Source organism: Carassius gibelio, chromosome A22, assembly GCF_023724105.1.
Source record: "Carassius gibelio isolate Cgi1373 ecotype wild population from Czech Republic chromosome A22, carGib1.2-hapl.c, whole genome shotgun sequence".
NCBI classification, from domain to species: Eukaryota; Metazoa; Chordata; class Actinopteri; order Cypriniformes; family Cyprinidae; genus Carassius; species Carassius gibelio.
Genome location: NC_068392.1, coordinates 12,179,827 through 12,199,002, shown reverse-complemented (window position 1 = coordinate 12,199,002; position 19,176 = coordinate 12,179,827). Strand labels below are relative to the sequence as shown.

General features: G+C 40.2%; 1 protein-coding gene across 2 annotated transcripts; it reads right to left on the bottom strand.

Annotated features, from left to right (window-relative positions):
* Positions 1 to 588: 588 nt before the first annotated feature.
* Positions 589 to 19,068, bottom strand: aspm (assembly factor for spindle microtubules). 2 transcript variants are annotated; one of them, XM_052539520.1, is made up of 31 exons: positions 18,688 to 19,068; positions 17,959 to 18,102; positions 15,758 to 17,210; positions 15,564 to 15,632; positions 15,349 to 15,450; positions 15,117 to 15,263; positions 14,779 to 15,015; positions 14,135 to 14,202; positions 13,864 to 14,005; positions 13,596 to 13,726; positions 13,304 to 13,479; positions 13,021 to 13,166; positions 12,847 to 12,932; positions 12,494 to 12,706; positions 12,117 to 12,321; positions 11,835 to 11,977; positions 11,583 to 11,711; positions 11,295 to 11,489; positions 8,951 to 11,152; positions 5,705 to 7,198; positions 5,432 to 5,581; positions 5,059 to 5,225; positions 4,804 to 4,963; positions 3,239 to 3,448; positions 2,904 to 3,053; positions 2,541 to 2,732; positions 2,199 to 2,391; positions 1,964 to 2,118; positions 1,350 to 1,526; positions 1,041 to 1,213; positions 589 to 964 (listed from the first exon to the last, which is right to left on the bottom strand). In XM_052539520.1, the coding sequence occupies exons 1-31, from the start codon at positions 18,976 to 18,978 to the stop codon at positions 862 to 864; spliced, it is 9,603 nt and encodes a 3,200-aa protein (XP_052395480.1). In that variant the 5' UTR covers positions 18,979 to 19,068; the 3' UTR covers positions 589 to 861. The 2 variants fall into 2 exon arrangements, with proteins under 2 accessions (XP_052395480.1, XP_052395479.1); XM_052539519.1 differs by having other exon boundaries at positions 5,705 to 11,152; positions 18,688 to 19,067.
* Positions 19,069 to 19,176: the final 108 nt, after the last annotated feature.

The window sequence follows — 19,176 nt, the reverse complement described above, 5'->3', positions numbered from 1 at the left end:
TCCACACAATCTACAACTTAAGACAGGCAAATATTTAAAGACAAAACGAACGGATGTCATGCTTCTGCCTTGGTTTACATATCAACACTTCATTAATAAAGAAGTTCCATTGATAAAAATAAATAAAATTCCAAAAAGCATTGATGGAATAAGTAAACTATAAGTGTGTTAGATACTTGTAAGTATCTTGCATTTCATAGACCCAGCACAAAAGTCACTGACACTTTATCGGTGTAAATCAAATATTTAAATTAAATGTTTGTATAAAAACACACCCTGTGTCTTTATAATTATTTTAATTTTGCTTAACATCCTTCCATGTCATGTTTAGGAAGCAGAAACTAACTATCTACAGTATAAATAAATCTTGAAAGGGTTTTCAGGCCTGAGAGTCTATTTTGAAGTCATGGTCATATAAACCATATGTTCTCCTGCATATTACATAGCTATTTTTTCTATTGGTGTGGAACCTAATATAATTATTGTTTGTGATAAAGGAAGAGTTACCAAAAAAAAAAAATATATATATATTTTACTCACTCATGTTGTTCTAATTCGGTTATTTCAGTCAAAAAGGACACCAGAACATGTGTGTAATCTGGTTCTTTTTAATAATCAATTACAGCACTTTAAATGAAATCAATTCCAGACGGCACTTGTATATACAGAATCTCACAGCTAACTTGTGCCCTCTTTCAGCACAGACCCCAAATATGCATCTATAAAACAGGCATCCACAACAATTCGATAAAACAAAGTTTAAAAAATATATATATATACACACCATACAAAAACACAGTATTTACAATACTGAGCAACAAATAAACACTTTGTTATAACTTTTTTCTTGCTGCAATATTTTCAAGGCACGATAGCCAGAGCGTTAGCCAGCATCTGAATGGCACGGAGAGGATCCACAATGTCCTTTAATTTGTCGCGCCGTAGAACCCAATCTGGAGCAAACCTGAGGGAAATCAGAAGGTTGGTGGGAGACTAAAGACTACGGTGAAAGGTTTGATAGATAGTGGATAATTCCATACCTGGCCACTGGTTTTGATTTTCGAGGAGTGGCTTGGAGGAGAAAACTTCCATTGAGAGAGGTGTTCATTTTCTGTCTGACTTTGTTTCTCTCTGCATCCATCTTGTACTTTCGAAGGGTGAGTCGGTAGATGCTGCGAATGCGATCCAAAAGCTTTGTAAACTTTCGGACCTCCTGTTTAAAAAAGACATTGAAACGATTGCTTTCATGACTTTATTTTCATGACATTAAAAGGCTACAGGTTCAAGGTGGGCTGTATTGAGTTTATTTTTATTTTTTTTGAAACCAGTTGCTTGAAAGGAACACCCACCATTGCTCTTCTTTCATCCTGGACTAAGAGGACCAAGAGAAAACAAGTCTTGGTAAAGATGCTGCCTCCTTTTTCTGCAACCTTATCTCCAGCCTTTTCACGGTAGATCTGCAGAAGATCCAGTAGGGTTTCTACAGAGTTGTCCACCTCATAAACTGCATCAGTGGTTCTGTTGTACTGAAAAATACATTGAAATTAAAAAACATCAACATTGTTACCGTATTTTCCGGACTACAAGTCGCACTTTTGTTCATAGTTTGGCTGGTCCTGAGTCTTATAGTCAGGTGCGACTTATTTATCAAAATTAATTTGACATGAACCAAGAGAAATTAAATGGGAATGAACAGAGAAAACATTACCGTCTACAGCCGCGAGAGGGCCCTCTCGCGGCTGGAGACGGTAATGTTTTCTCTCGGTTCTAATTAAATGCGACTTATAGTCCAGTGCGACTTATATATGTTTTTTTTCCTCATCATGGCGTATTTTTGGACTGATGCGACTTATACTCAGGTGCGGTTTATAGTCCGAAAAATACGGTATTTGGAATTAATCAGCATATGAGGTGATTTAATACAGATTAACAACCTTAACTCCTTAATTATAAGGCAACATACTTTTGACAAGTTGAGAAGGACTTGAATGGATAATGTGATGATCTCCATTGAAGGCACACTTCTGTTGCAGCTCCTTATCAGAGTGAAGATGGTGCGCGTTGCTCCACTTTCAACAAGACGTTCACAGCACTCTGGTGAAAGTCTGGTGGCAGTTTCTTGAACCATGACAAAACGATAACGTGAGCTATCATTTTACGAAACGGCCAGCCTCCTAACTTTAAAAACAAGCTCTTACCCAAATGTTTCAAGGCTGCGAGAATGTACGCATAATTCTGAAATCCGAGCAGGTAGCTTAGCGCCGTTGTGGTCTTGTTACACAGCTTGTCCTCTTCCTTCACCCCTCGATTAACTTCCCTGAGACGACGCCTCATGGAAACGACTTTGCTTGTGTCATGATGCTTTCTTGAACAATGACCCCTCCAGAGTGCCTTAAAACAATTCATCCCATTATAAAAATTTTGTTTCATAATTAACAGTGGTTCACCCCTAAAATTGAAAACACTTCCAACACCTATATTAACACTTTTGTGGTCCAATGGAAATAGTAATTTACATGTATTAAATTAAGACACCATACCTGTGCCATTATTATTCCACGTTGTAGTTTCTCCTTGCGGCGTCTCAGAAGCAGCTTCCTTACTTCACGCTGGATAGTAGCGGCAGCTTTGTTGCGACGATGAAGCCAAGTTCTCACTGCCTTCTGGGTCTTGATGATGTCTCCTCTGTCTTTAAGATATCGCTTTCTCTGGAGCTTTGCCCTGAAACATTGCTAGAAAAGTGGGGCAGTAATGATTTTAAATTCGGTGCACATGGACATTGCATACATTTTGGTAAGAAATGGTCCCCAGGGAATCACATATTATTATGTGTCTGTCATGGGTTGTGGGGTAAAGTCACTATGCAATTAAGAATTTTTCGTTCTTTTGATGATTAAATGTACCTGGATGTAAAGGACCGAAGAGATCTTCCTCTTGGCGGATTTTAGAGCCCAGTGTGCTCGCACAGCTCTCTGAATCCTTATTGCACAGAGATGATGGTAAACAGCAGCCGTGAAACGGAGGCGTCTTGCAGCACAAGCCATTTCTTTTACCTATAAAGGGCACAGGTTAATACATTGAAATATTGATTAACTTTTAGCATATGGAGTCCGCTCAGTTACTAAAGAATCAGGGATGGGCATTAAGTAACCTACTCCAATTAGCTGGCTGCTTAACAGTTACTTTAATTATCACAGCCTCAATTATAACATTACTCATAAATATAAAGATAACTTGCCTGTCGTCTCGCAAGCCAACCGCGCCACAAAGCCTGAAGATAAACAGCAGCATTGTGTCGTCTTCTTCGATTTTCTTCTTTAATTCTGGCCAGGCGTAAAACTCGGAAATGGTGCTGTAGGATTCTGGCAGCATCCTTCTGTTGGCGATATCGACGTCTTTGGCTAAAGCCTCTGAAAGCTGACTGTATCTTCACAGTAGCTGTTATTTGCTGCGAAGAAAAAAAAATTGACTCAAGGCTTAGGTGATGATTTCACAAAGTTGCTAAACAAAATTTGTGTCAAAATACATTTGTGAATAGTAGGATTGTTTCAATCGCTTCAGCGGTTGTTTGGAAGTCAAAGCATTTGGTTTTCTATGTAGCACTTCACAGTAATAGGGAAATCGAAAAAAAATAAAAAATAAAATAAAATAACAAAAATAAACCCAGTCAATGCCCAACAGACCAAAATAAATACTTGGCAACACAGGCAAAATTACACAGGATCACATGTCCCTTCATAAATAAATGGACTTTGATAACAGTTTCCCTGAAACTTTTTTTTTTATCTCCAAATAACAAACTTTAGCTAGACAGTGTGTATTTACTAAGTGATGTAATTGTTGCACAAAGTCAGTTTTGCTTACCGGAATTTATACAAACTGGTGACAGTTTTTTTTTTTTCTCATTAAATAGTTTGACACAAAGACAATAATAGTTCTTTAAATAAATGTTGAAAATCATGTACGCTTGCATGAAAAGACTAGTTGTGTCAGTAGCCTAAAAAAAGATTTATGCTACATGGTGCAGGTTGCATCATGAAGGCTGCCATGTTGAATATCACATCTCATATTATTGAAATAAATTTTTATATACACACATACACACACACACACACACACACACATACATATACATATACATATATATATACATATATATATATATATATATATATATATATATATATATAAAATAGGGGTGCTCCGATCACGATCGGCCGATCGTTAATGCGCATCTCGTCAGTAAAGCCGGTTCTCTAATCAGCAGTTAATTCCATCAGGTGCGTGATTTCACATAGAGCAGCTGTTACTACACAGAGCCCTTGTTAACTGAGAAGATGCGCCAATAAACGCTGAAAATGAAGTGGATTTGCGCATCTTCTCTATTAACAACGGCTCTGTGTAGTAAAAGCTGCTCTATGTGAAATCACACACCTGATGGAATTAACCGCTGATTAGAGAACCGGCTTTACAGACGAGACGCGCATAACGATCGGCCGATCGTGATCGGAGCACCCCTAATATAAAATAGGGCTACACGATTATGACAAAAATAATTGTAATTGCGACTATTAATTACGATATCACAATTTACATTTAATGATGTTTATACCATTGTTTAATGCAACTGCATGCCATATTTTTATATGAAAATTAACAAGCTGAAAACAATAACTGAAAAACTTTGTGCTTTTCTATAGTATTAACCCTCAAAAATGTCAACTATACATCGTACTGGTTTCTTCTTTAAATTATAAAAAATAAAAAATTTGAAACGTGTATTCTCACAAAAAGAACAAGTACCTTTTGAATGCAATCTCTAACTCTTTGACCTCTCCATAGCGCCTGGATGTATATAACAGATTTTCTAAACCTCAGGAAGTCGGCATGCTGTTTTCTGGTGATTAGAGTTTCCCTCCATCTTTGCTGAATGACTCGGACACTGCGCTGGACTGCTAGAAATCTTAAAAGGAGGATGATACATGGCCATGTGACTTCTTGTGTCTTCTTCAATTTAAAAGCAGAATAGGAAATAATATAATATTCTTTGTGTGTTACCTTGAACGTTGGCGTCTTGCTTGAATACACCGACTAATGGTTGCAACAGCAGCTTGTTTTAAAATGTAGTTTCGTCTAGCTATGCGTCCTCGGAACCAGGCCTGAATTTTCAGAGCAGCCTGTGCTCGCACAGTGTGTTGTCTTGTTTGATAAGCCCGAAATGCTGTCTGAAGCAAACCAGAGACAAACATAACATGAACATCAAATCTACTCACTTAAATCCAAAAATCTCAAACAGGAACATTATCAGAAACACAAAAGTGTATATTAAATAAACAGAAATAGAAGCAGGATGTTTGCATTAACATGCTAGCGGTTCAATGAAAAAAAATATATATATTCTATAACTTTTTTTTTTTTGTTACATGCTTACTTGTATCACAACAGCAGACTTTCGCAGTTGAAGAAACTGTGCACGCTCTCTCTGGCAGAAACTGAAAGCTCTGTAATACTTCTGTATGACCAAAACAGATTCCTTGAGTTGCTGAAACCTGCGTCTTTCAATCATTCCTCGGTAATGTGCCTGTTTCGGGGTAAGAAAAAAACTTTGACCTTCCCAGTTAAGCCTCCTAGTCACTTCTGTTGAATTTCCAAAGTGAATCAGGATGAAATAAATGACAAGACAGAATACAAGTATGATGCATACCTGAATTGTGATGGCACTTGCACGCAATTTCTGAAATCTTCTGTGCTCAATGTGTCCACGCACTCTAGCCTGAAGGATCTTTATGCTCTGGAGTGCCTTTAGATAACTGTTCCTCTGCTCCACTGTGGCCCTATGAGCTCTGTAATGCTTTTGGAGAGTAACAGTTGCTGCCTGCAACCTGCGGTATCTTCTTTGGGCCACAAACATTCTGTAATGAGCCTGCAACTGCAGGACACTTGAGCGAAGCGTCAAGTAGCGTTTGCGGTGTAAATGCATGAGCATCACAGACTGAATCTTGATTGCAGCCCGCCTTCTTTTTACAAGCCTCCTCGCTAGCATGCCACGCAAGGCAGATTGCAAGGTAAGCGTAGCTTGCTTAAGAGCAACAAAACCATTCCGATCTTTCTGGACCAGTTTAAGTGATCTGTACCATTTCTGGATGACAGCAGCATTTGCTTGCATCCTGGCATGCTGAACTCTGGCGCAATGGCCTCTGTACGCAGACTGAATTGTGATTGCTGCAGCCTTTTCTTTGAAGAAACGCTGTCGTTGGACAGCCATCTTTAGGTAGGACTGGATGGTTCTTGCAGCCTTGCTCTGTCTGGCCAATTCTCTCCCCTTCATCCCTCTGAAAGACTTCTGCAGGCATACAGTGGCATTTCTTACCTTCTTGTATCTACGCAACTGCTTGTCTCGAAGTTTCAGAGCTCTAAATCTCTGTTGGAGGACCCTTGCTGCCCAGCGTTGTCTCTTAAATGCTGACCTTTGCTGGTACATCCGGAAAGCAGCCTGTATGATGATGGACGCTTCTTGCTTTTCTGCCAGTTGTCTCCTTAGAGAGTATCCTCGAAAAGCTGCTTGAAGGACAATGGCGGACTTTCGTAAACGTAGATAGTTCTCCCGATCTGCTCTAGCCTTGACGTATGATCTGTAATGGCCCTGGATAATAATAGCTGACAACCTCATGGCCTGGAACTTAACCATCTCTTTGTGTCTCCTAAAATGAGACTGAATCAAGACAGCTGCTTGACGCTGTTGTAGTAGTTGCCTTCTAACCTTAAGACCTCTATAACATGATTGAAGAACAAGTGCACTATGGTACATTTCAAGAAAATGCTTTCTCTGCTGTTTCGCTTCCTTTGTGGCATGGAACCTTCGTTGAATGACAATGGCAGCACATTTCATGGCTAAATAACGTTTACGAGCACTATAAGCTCTGAAGGTGGCCTGAACACTGGTGGCATCCTGATGCATTTGCTTCAAAGTCTGTCTGGACTTCATGCCACGATAAGCTGCTTGCAGAATCAAGGCAGCACTCTTCTGTTCCTGCAGTGCTGCCATCTCTCGTCTCATCATTTTGTTAGCTCTGAAACGTTGCTGAACAGTACAGACTGCCTGCCGAAGTCGCTGGAAGTGGAACTTGAGGATGTGCTTTCTCACATGGGACTGAATGATTGTTGCAGCTTCATGCTCTTTTCGGATCTGTCGCCGGACCTGCATTCCTCTGAAAGTTGCCTGGATTGCAAGAACAGCTTGGCGCTTGGCAAAATAGTCTCTCCGCACGCCCCTTGCTACCAAAACGGATCGATAGTGTCGCTGACAGAATTCAACAGCAGCTCTGATGGACAAAAAGCACTTTCTCTGTTTGTATGCATGGTACTTCCTTTGAATGATCGTAGCTGCAAAATTCATTCTAGCAATGTCACGGCGTGTGCGATTTCCTCTGTAAATAGCCTGAATTGCAGTAGCACTACGCCGTAGCTTCAAAAAGTTCTCTCTTTCCTCTTTTCTCAGTAGATGGCACCTGTATTGCCTCTGTATGACCAATGCAGCCAGTTTCATAGCTTGGAATGGCATTCTAGTTCTGTACATTTTGTACATCGCCTGAATCACAGAGGCTGCTTTATGCTTTCTGTCAATTTCTTTCCTTACCCTCATCCCTCGGTACATAGACTGCAAAGTGATGGCGGCTGATCTCATGGAGCAATATCTTTTGCGTTGTTGCCTTGCACTTACAATTGCTCTGTACTGTTGCTGAACACGAATAGTGGCATTTCTGAGAGTAAGGTAATCACGGCGTTGCTTGTATGCTCTATATGCCTTCTGGATGATTTTTGCAGATTTGTGCCTTCCTGCAATCTGCTTTCTTACCATCATTCCACGGAAAGCTGACTGTATACATATGGCAGCTGTTTTTATGGCTATATATTCTTTCATGACAGCATTTTTGGTCATCACTGCCCTGAATCGCTGCTGTAAAACTGATGCGGCCCACTGTTGTCTTTGGTAATTTCTGAGTTGGGAATGTCCACGGAAACGTGCCTGAATCACTGTTGCAGCTTGGTGAGATTTTCTTAAGTAGTTGCGAGCTTTCATTCCCCTGAATGCTGACTGAATAATTACAGCAGCATTTTTCATTTTCAAGTAAGTAGCTTGCATGCATTTACCAACTCTGTAGGCTCTGTATTGCTGCTGTATGATGATAGCTGCGCACTTTGCAGCAAGAAAGGCAATGCGTACCTTATGCATTCGGAATTGAGCTTGAATGATAGTGGCGGCTTGATGCTCTTGTCTCAGATTTTGCCTCACTTTGGAACCCCGATATATGGCCTGTAGAGTTATAGTTGCCTGCCTCAACTGGATGTAATGGCTTCTTTCAAACTGTCCAAGTGCTAAAGCCCGATGCCGGTGCTGAATGACAATAGCAGCACGTTTTAGAGCTAAAAACCTCTGACGGCAACAATGTGCTCTTATCACAGACTGAATCAAAGTTGCTGCTTTGTTTTTCTTCTGCAGTTCTTGTCTTGCTCTCTTGCCACGATAAGCACTCTGTAGCACAATGGCTGCTCTTTTAATTTCAGTGTATTCTGCGTACACCTTCCGTCCATCTCTGAAGGCTATGTATTGTCTTTGAATGACTGTGGCAGCGAATTTCATGGCTAAATAACGTTTACGAGCACTATAAGCTCTGAAGGTGGCCTGAACACTGGTGGCAGCCTGATGCATTTGCTTCAAAGTCTGTCTGGACTTCATGCCACGATAAGCTGCTTGCAGAATCAAGGCAGCACTCTTCTGTTCCTGCAGTGCTGCCATCTCTCGTCTCATCATTTTGTTAGCCCTGAAACGTTGCTGAACAGTACAGACTGCCTGCCGAAGTCGCTGGAAGTGGAACTTGAGGATGTGCTTTCTCACATGGGACTGAATGATTGTTGCAGCTTCATGCTCTTTTCGGATCTGTCGCCGGACCTGCATTCCTCTGAAAAATGCCTGGATTGCAACAACAGCTTGGCGCTTGGCAAAATAGTCTCTCCGCACGCCCCTTGCTACCAAAACGGATCGATAGTGTCGCTGACAGAATTCAACAGCAGCTCTGATGGACAAAAAGCGCTTTCTCTGTTTGTAGGCAAGGTACTTCCTTTGAATGACCTTGGCTGCAAAATTCATTCTAGCAATGTCACGGCGTGTACGATTTCCTCTGTAAATAGCCTGAATTGCAGTAGCACTACACCGTAGCTTCAAAAAGTTCTCTCTTGCCTCTTTTCTCAGTAGATGGCACCTGTATTGCCTCTGTATGACCAATGCAGCCAGTTTCATAGCTTGGAATGGCATTCTAGTTCTGTACATTTTGTACATCGCCTGAATCACAGAGGCTGCTTTATGCTTTCTGTCAATTTCTTTCCTTACCCTCATCCCTCGGTACATAGACTGCAAAGTGATGGCGGCTGATCTCGTGGAGCAATATCTTTTGCGTTGTTGCCTTGCACTTACAATTGCTCTGTACTGTTGCTGAACACGAATAGTGGCATTTCTGAGAGTAAGGTAATCACGGCGTTGCTTGTATGCTCTATATGTCTTCTGGATGATTTTTGCAGATTTGTGCCTTCCTGCAATTTGCTTTCTTACGATCATTCCACGGAAAGCTGACTGTATACATATGGCAGCTGTTTTTATGGCTATATATTCTTTCATGACAGCATTTTTGGTCATCACTGCCCTGAATCGCTGCTGTAAAACTGATGCGGCCCACTGTTGTCTTTGGTAATTTCTGAGTTGGGAATGTCCACGGAAACGTGCCTGAATCACTGTTGCAGCTTGGTGAGATTTTCTTAAGTAATTGCGAACTTTCATTCCCCTGAATGCTGACTGAATAATTACAGCAGCATTTTTCATTTGCAAGTAAGTAGCTTGCATGCATTTGCCAACTCTGTAGGCTCTGTATTGCTGCTGTATGATGATAGCTGCACACTTTGCAGCAAGAAAGGCAATGCGTACCTTATGCATTCGGAATTGAGCTTGAATGATAGTGGCGGCTTGATGCTCTTGTCTCAGATTTTGCCTCACTTTGGAACCCCGATATATGGCCTGTAGAGTTATAGTTGCCTGCCTCAACTGGATGTAATGGCTTCTTTCAAACTGTCCAAGTGCTAAAGCCCGATGCCGGTGCTGAATGACAATAGCAGCACGTTTTAGAGCTAAAAACCTCTGACGGCAACAATGTGCTCTTATCACAGACTGAATCAAAGTTGCTGCTTTGTTTTTCTTCTGCAGTTCTTGTCTTGCTCTCTTGCCACGATAAGCACTCTGTAGCACAATGGCTGCTCTTTTAATTTCAGTGTATTCTGCGTACACTTTCCGTCCATCTCTAAAGGCTCTGTAATGTCTTTGAATGACTATGGCAGCACGTTTGATTTCCAAAAACCGTGTCTGTGCCACATATCTGCGGTAGTTCGACTGAATGATTTTGGCAAATCTGTGAAGTTGACCGATCTTCTTCCTCTCAGCACGTCCTCGCCAAATTGCTTGAATTGTCACTGAAGCGAGTTTAAGAGCCATATACTCTTGTCGTAACTTGCCTCCAAGTACTTTAGCTCTGAATCTCTGTTGCAGAACAACTGTGGATCTTTTTAAATGTAAATAGTGCCTTTGGGCCATAAACCGCCTGAAAGCAGTTTGAATCAGAAGTGCAGCTTGGTGGTGCTGGGCCACAGATTGTCGGACCTTCCAGCCACGGAAAGCGGCTTGCAGAGTGAGAACTGCCAGTTGAATCTTAACATACCTCTTCTGTTCTGCTTTTCTTAGCATGCAGGCTCGATACCACCTCTGAATCAAAACTGCATTTTGCTTCATTTTAGATATGCGATTTCTGACAAGGTAGGCCCTGAATGCACTCTGAATGACAATTGAAGCATCACGCCTTTGTTTTAAAGCCTGGAACTTGCATCTTTGGAGGTGACCTCTGAACCATGCTTGAACACAAACGGCTTTCCTTTTCATATCCAGATACTGGGACTTACAACACTGCATTCTGTACCATGCTTGAATGCGCAAGGCTGCAGCATTTTTTTCCAGCAATTTTTTTACATGCCACTTGCGGAAAGCTGCTTGGATCACAGAGGCGGCATGGTTTTTCTTTAAGAGACTTTGAATCCTCCAAGCTTTGAATGATTTCTATGGGAGGACAAGAAAATTAAAATTAGCTATCTAGAAGACAATCCATAATTGATTTATTAATTAACTAACTGCTGAAATTATTATTTAACTAGGTAGAAAAGTACAGGATGAGCTGTATTACATATCATCTTGATAATACCTGAATTGTAGTTGCAGCTGCATTTTGAAGAGCAAAATGTTTCTCTTTTTTCAGCACTCTCAACTTTTCCTGTGCAACATATCCTCTCCAGAATGTCTGGATCCTGATGGCTGCCTTATTTTGCTGAATCAATCTTCTTCGCAAAATGAACTTCCGCACAACAGCTTGGATTTTAGTAGCAGCCAGGTTCTTTTGCTGTGTATGCAGAGCATATTCAACATCAGAAAAACAATCTAAGCATAACAAGGTTCCTAGCAGCTTTACAAAGTAGAAAAACTGTACCCTTACCTGAATAAGCTCAATGTCCTTCTGTAGCTTGTATCTCCTCCATGCACCCTGGATGACCCGGGCTGCTCTCGTTTCATTGCGGAGATCCAAAAGACGGGCACAGAGGAAAGAGAGGTAGGACATGACCACCTGGGTAAAAAATAAATAAATATATATATATATATATATATATATATATACAATTTATCAATATGCATTAAATATACCTTCATATAAAAACAAAATGTGGAAGGGGATTACAATAATTTTTACCTTTTCATTTGGGATGGTGTTGGACATATCCTCATGATTTATCATAGCAGGAACCCCTCCCAGATAAGACACGGCAGTGTTCACCAATTGAAAGTTACTTCTCTCATTCTCAAGTAGCTCTCTGAAATCCACTAACGGGGATTCTGAACACACACACACACAAAAAAAAAAAAAAACATTCCAAGACATTTAGTGATAAAATTTATAAATTACCACACTATTATTGGAATGCTTCATCTATAAAAAAAAAAAAAAAAAAAAAAAGGCATTTATTCAAAGTACCAGTTTGTATTGTGGTCAAATTTTCAAAAGAGCAGTCTGAGTCACTTGAAGAGTTATTAAGCTCCATTCTTCCACGATGGCCACATTCAATGGTCTGTGTTGTTCTCTGCTGAATCTCTTCTGCAGGGAGATGACCAGGATGGTAATGATGAATGAGGTAGCACAGGATACGACCATCTGAGAATGACACCGTGAAGTTTTCAGCCTGGAAAAATAATGGAGAGGTACTGATCAGAGAAGGATCCAATGCAGGATATCTTATACACTCAAGTATTATTAACACTGCAATACTGCAATATAAAACCAAATACAAGTTTGGATCAACAAACCTCTATTGCATGAATAAACGAGCAAACGCTTTCTTTAATGTGACTCACCTTTAAACTGTAGAACTCACATACTGCATTGACCCAGTCCATAAGCAGCGTCACTTTTGGGCTGGGATGTTCAAATGCTTGTCTCGCCTTCATCCTGGTCACTGCAACCCCACTGTTAGACATTAATGAGGCCAGCTTCTGTTTTGTCCTCCACGTTTTCCTGAGGAAACTTATTTCTTCTTTGAGCTGATTCTCATCAAGTAGCACTTCCACCTATAGAGATAAAAGTGCATCAGAATGTAAGATCAATATTTAAAACAGTCACACATACAATATCACATCAGAAGATATTAAAATAAGCATCAGTCATACAAAAGTGACTGGAAGATGTGTTATTCAGCCCTGATCGATACCTGGAAGGCAAATATGATTTTCCACAGGAGGTTTAGGGTCTTTTCCCTGTGTCCATCCACAATGTCTCTGGAGTCGATGTTCGCTCCTTCAAAAAAATCAAGGCAAATTCAGACTACTTTTTTTCATTCAGATTCTAAAAGGCACTGTTAGTTATTTCACATCAAGAAACTAACCATGCTCATCTCTAAGATCAACTCCTTTGTCTTTTAGAACCTGTAGAGCAATATCAACATTGTGCACTTTCTGCAGGCGGCTAATAGCGGGTATCCTCAGCCTTCTAGACAAAGTCCAGTCCAGAGTGAAGAGCTCCATCACCCGTCTGAAGATGAATACAGAAACATTTAGTGCAGATAGATAGATATATATAAGCTTTCTAAATCTCAAATCAAAATATTGGCTTGTGTAACAACAATTTCATTAAGATGCATGAACAAGAAACATGCAAATCAAACATACACCAAACGAATGCCACATCTCAAGTCAACAGCAAGTTTCTTCACGGCAAAGTTGAACTCATCCAGAGGTGTCTGAACGTGGGATACAGCTAGGCCCAAGTGGCTGAGGTGCCGTGACAAAATGCCTTCACCGCTGAGGAAGTCCCGAGAGAACGCCAGGAGCAGATCTTTGCTTGACTATTGGAAAGGAACAGAAAAATAAAAAAGTGCGCTATTGTGAAATTGCTTATTCTGTTTTAACTGCCTTTATGCTACCTTTATTCCCGGTTTAATATATACATAGACCCACAAACCTTAAATTCAGCATCCATGCAGAACAAACAAGGATCATGTTCGATCAGTCTGGACTCTTTGGCCTTATCCAGGAAGCAGACCAGCAGGATTAGTTTCTTTAGAGTGAAGCGAGAAAGCGCCTCCTCGTGGCCTGATGAGTGAAAGTGAAAAATAAAGAACCTGTTGTAGAAGACACAGTGACACACTTCTTGCAAAAGTAAGAGATAATAATAAACACCATAAAAAAAGAAAATCTATAAATTAATTTCATAAAATCAATTCAATTACCATCTCTGTACAAATGGGGCACTTTAGCATGCCTGAACTCAGCAGCCAAGTCTGGGTTCCACAGCAGACGTCCAAGAATAAACATGGCCAGTCCCATGACATCACTGTTGCTTTCAAGTGATATTAGCTCTCCATAGATTGTCTGAAACACGGAATGGGTAAGAGATATTTCATACATGAAATCACAGTGTAGCCAATGAAATAAAAAAATTATAATATTGTCAGCGAGCAGACAAATGAACATTGCGTTTTCACAAAGGAAAGAAAATACCTCAAGTCCAATTCGCAGCCAAAGCGGATTGTATGATATCAGCCAGTTGACAACTTTCTGACGCTCACCTGAGAGATAAACATAATAGGTAAAAAAAGGGAAAAGGATTCACCATAAGACACAAATAAAAGTAGTCCAATAAAGGTGTTGTTTGTAGGATTGACACCGAGTGGTTGGACTAGGTAATGCAGTCCTAATTCAAAATATTGGAGATGGTTTTTTTACCCAGCCCCTTCTCTTCAGTCTTGGTGCACATGTAGGTTGCCAGATTGACAAAACCAACAGTAATGAGTGTACTTAATGATGAATTAAATGAATTGTGCTATGTTTTTCGCCAACTGGCAAATGCAATTGGGTAAACTGGCAATGGGCGGATTTCACAAGCCAAAACAGAGACCGACATTCCGGCCCGGAACGCACATTTTCAAAAGAGAATAACTGACTGTAGCATTGTTTTTCAGATATACAAGTATCTTAACTTATGTTTCTTAAATATCTGCTTACACATTATGGCATTTTTCATGAGACACTGAAGACAATAAATAAATAAATAATTACAATCAGTTAGATGTGCAAAGAGATTGCCATGCCCTAAAAGCATAACTCACAATGACAAACCATAAATATCGTTTTGCATCTCATACCTATGTCCTTCCAGAGATGTCTGTCCTTTCGCACAAGGAGCCTCTTGGCTTCCACTTCCAGTTCCAGTCTCTGGATGGCCTTTACCATCGTGTCTGACGTAAAAAGCTTGCAAGCTGCTCGCCGAAGACGGTTCAGCCGTTGGCGGGCTGTGTAGGTTCTAAAGGACATCTCTTCTTTTGTTGGTGCTTTGGGTATGTTGAATTTGTCGTTCCCCATAGTTAATGATAATGCATTCACTAAGACACAATAAATGGAATAAAGATGTTAAAATAACGCTACTGAAATGACTTAAAATGTTTCCAATTCGAAGTATACGAAAGAAAACAAAAGCGCCCACCTTTGGTAACTTCTGTAGCAACTCTGAAGTCATCCGGAGTGAGAACATAATTCATCCACCAGGTGAAGCCCCGCTCCTGCTTCTCAATCCATCGCTCGTCATAAAACATGTTCTTTGCAGCAAATGGCAGTGGATGTCTTGGTATGGCTGTCAGGATTTTTTTGTACAATGTAAGATACTATACCTCTTAAAATACAACAAAAATGATGAGAATATTGCTGTAAAAACATACCAGTCTGTGTTGGCATCATAAAAGTCAGATTGGCCTGCGCTACAGCCACGATCCTTGCTGGCTTTCGACTCGAGCTGCTCAGTGACTTCACAGACCGGCCATCTATATCAGTCAAATACATTTAAAATGGTATTTCCACTAAACTTCCGGTATGTTATTCAAAGTCGAATTCAAGGCACGCCATTCTAAAAAGGAGGAACACAATGTATTCTCACCTTTCGGAGTCATTTTTGGAGAGGATTTCTTTGGTGGAGGTTTTGTGAACTTTCTTGAGCTTGGAGGAGCTGTAAAAAAAAAAAGAGGTTTAAAAAGATTGTCCAAATGTCTCAAATAATGTACAGCAGAGCGTATTTTATAATGCATACTAGATTTGTTGTATGACATGCGTAAATAAGTACACTTGGCTTACCTTTAGCTTTTCGTTGCTGTCCAGATGTGGTCCTTGAAGTGAATGTTTTTTCATGGCTTGGTCTTTCTGTCGCATGTAACGGAGCACGGCTCTTTTTTGCTCGGACATTTGACTTGTCTTCCGAGTGAGCTCTTAAAAACTCATCACTTTTTCTCTTTTTGCTCTGCACAAACTTACTGCATTCCACAGGAAACTGGTCCTGATTAAGACCTGGTTGCACTTCGTCAGAGACGTTACCAGCTGCAGACTCCAGACCGCTTGATGGACAGCTACTAACAGAAGGCAAAACCGGAGGTCTTATTGGGGATATAGAGGACAAAAGCTGCTCAGGAGGGGATAACTTTGAGGTTGGCTTCTCTTTTGTAACCTGTATTGAAGTTACAAGAAATCTGGGCTCTAGTGCCACATCTGGACTTGAATCTGAGCTAATGACAGGTAAAGTGGAGATACTGTCAGGAGAACTTGTGTTGGATTCTGCATTACTAGGTTCTGAGAGCTCCAAGGTCTTTTCCAACAGCCTGCGCCTGGAGGTTTTCTTCTTACGCAAGGCTGGACTCTTGACAGAGGCTTCTGCTTTGCCTTTGGTCACTGTGGTAGAATTCACAGGAAACTTCTTGGGACCATCAGGAACAATGGTATCATCCACTTTATTTGACATGGTGACTGTAGTGCTGCTAAAAGTTAACGCCTTAAGCCTTAATGCACCAAGATTTGATTCAAGGCCTATGACTTTGTTGGGTTTCACACAGTACGTCAACCTTGGGTGAGCACCTTCAACTGGTGGTGAAATGACCGCAGCTGCTCTAAATGAAGTCTCTGGATCTGGTTTTTGAGACTCGAGAGAATCTGAAAAATCGAAGCTTGAGCAAGCATTAGGTGGACTCACCGCATGCGACAGATCTGATCCTATAACATCCAGAGCATCTTTTATAGTCAGAGACGGTTTCTCTAACTCTCGACTTGGATCTCGTGGAAACTGTCCAATCACTGGAAGTGGACTCTGAAAGCACAATGGCTTTCCAAACCTCTCTGAAGTGCAGGCAGGAGAGAGTGTTTTATTCAAAACCCTCGTGATTTCTTTGCAATCTGCTTTATGTGAAAACGGCACATCCTTTTTACCAGGTGTGTCCAACAATCTCTCTGCTGGTACTAAGACGACCACTGGCGAGTTCTTTTGCAAATGCAAATTATCAAATTTTTCTGTTACAAAAGCAGGCTTTGACATCTCAGGAGTGGAGAGCGGTGCATTCGCTCTTCTGGCATTGGAGCAATAGGCAGACTGTTCCTGGTTTAATGGAGACAACGGGTTGGATGTTCTATCTTTTCTGTATTGCGACTGGCGAGAGACATGAAATGTCTTATTTGCAGACTTTATTGGCATTGAAGACACTTTCTTCTCTCTTAAGGGTGCTGGGACACCCTTCTTGGATTTAATTGAATCCCATAAGGATTTCTGCAAAACAAAAATTCATTAGCACTCAACATTATCCTAAGAACACACATCCTCTGTGTACAACTTCAATATTGCATTTCATGCAGTATGTAATGTAGCTGTATATGAATGTAAACGATTTGCCAAGTTGTAAAGCCGAATGTGCACAATAAATAAAGTTATTGTTTCTAAAAATAAAAACTCAACTCTGAACAGCCTAAGCGAGTCGTTAGTAATTTGAATTCCACTTCCATGACGGCTAACACATTTTGAATAATTCCCACCTATGTTCTACAATGGCCGGCCATAAACGATTTGACCCCACCAAGAATTACGCATTTTACTAACGACTGCTTCTCTAATCTAAATTAGATAATAATAGATTATAGATAATAGACGTTTATATTTTCTATTGAGCATTCCAAATCCAGAACTATGGCAATCGGTGTATCATTTCTGACATGCGCTGTACGTGGTAGACCAATCACAACAGACTGGGCCATCTGACCAATCAGAGCAGAGTAGACTCACGTAAAGGAGGGGTTTAGAGAGACTGAATCTTTTAACTGTTTCGAACAAATCGCATAAGAATCATTGGAAAATTAAGTGATATTAAATACATATTTTAAGAAAACTAAAGTGTTTTTTTGACCATGCATGCATGTAAACCTATTGTAGGAGACTCCAAAAACAATATTAGGAACCTTAAAAATTACATAATAGGGTAACTATAAAAATTAATCGGAGAGAGACAAGAAAGAGAGATTACTTTTTTCTTTTTCGTCGCCTCTGCTTTCCCAAGCAAAATGGCTTGATGTTTGACAATTCCATTTGCAACTAAGCAGAGGAGTTCTCGAACTCCACCTTCTTCCACTGGGGTCCAAGTGACAGTTAAAATAATGCTGTCTTCAGGCTGAAAAATAGAGAATGCACTTTTAAATAACTTTCCTTCATGCTGTTCCAAACTTATAGCTTACTTTCTTCAGTGGAGCTCAAAATGAGATATTTAGCAGAATGTTCATGCAACTCTTTTCCATATAATGAAAGTGAATACTGTCTGAGCTGTCAAGCTCCAAAAATAATTTTTTTTTAAAGCATCATAAAAGACTGCATATATTCACACATATGCACATATTCAAATTTAGTGTGTCAAGATATGTCCCATCAGGTTTGACATAAATGTCCACATATCCAATGCTTCTCTTGTGGTTTTGTAATCTATAACACACCAAGTTATTGTTAATATGCTCATATTTAGACACATACCGTTTGAATGTTGCCCACAGAACAAAGAAATATAAACAGGTTAAGTGAATTAATAACTATTTTCATTTCTTGGTGTATTATGAAATACATATTGCAATATTTAGAAACCCTATTAAATGCATACACTAATAAACATCACAACACAAACGTCTCATTCCCATAGCACGATATTGTTTTGTTAAGCTGGAAAGCTCACTAGGTTTAAACACATTTTTTGTTAACGCTAACTTACTTGTATTGTAAAAGACTTCTGATCAACCGAAAAGCCTTTGGATGCTGAAATTTTATCCACAATGACTGTCGTTGTTGCATCCTCGGTGGGATTTTCGATCCGTAAAGGCAGAGATTTTGATGATCCCAATTTGATCGTCCCAAATGACAAGAAAGGAGACCTAGAAAACTGAATCAAACTCAGCACGGGAATTGAAGAGTTGTTTTCCTTGCCGGGGTTATCGCGACTACAATGAGAATCAAATGTTGGACTAAAGTCCAAACACTCCGCTTTCGCGACTTTAAACGACATGTTTATTACTCATCTAAATGAACGGCGATTCAGTAACATTACATCCATGTGTAAGTGATGCTGAGCTGCGTCGAAATAACGTTTAAAACCAGAGAACGTAGTCGCAAGTTTTGAATTTGAGAACAGACCAGGCGGCCAATCATCTCGCTGCAGCTAGCAGAATTGTCCAATCACTGCAATCACAACAAACTCGAACCA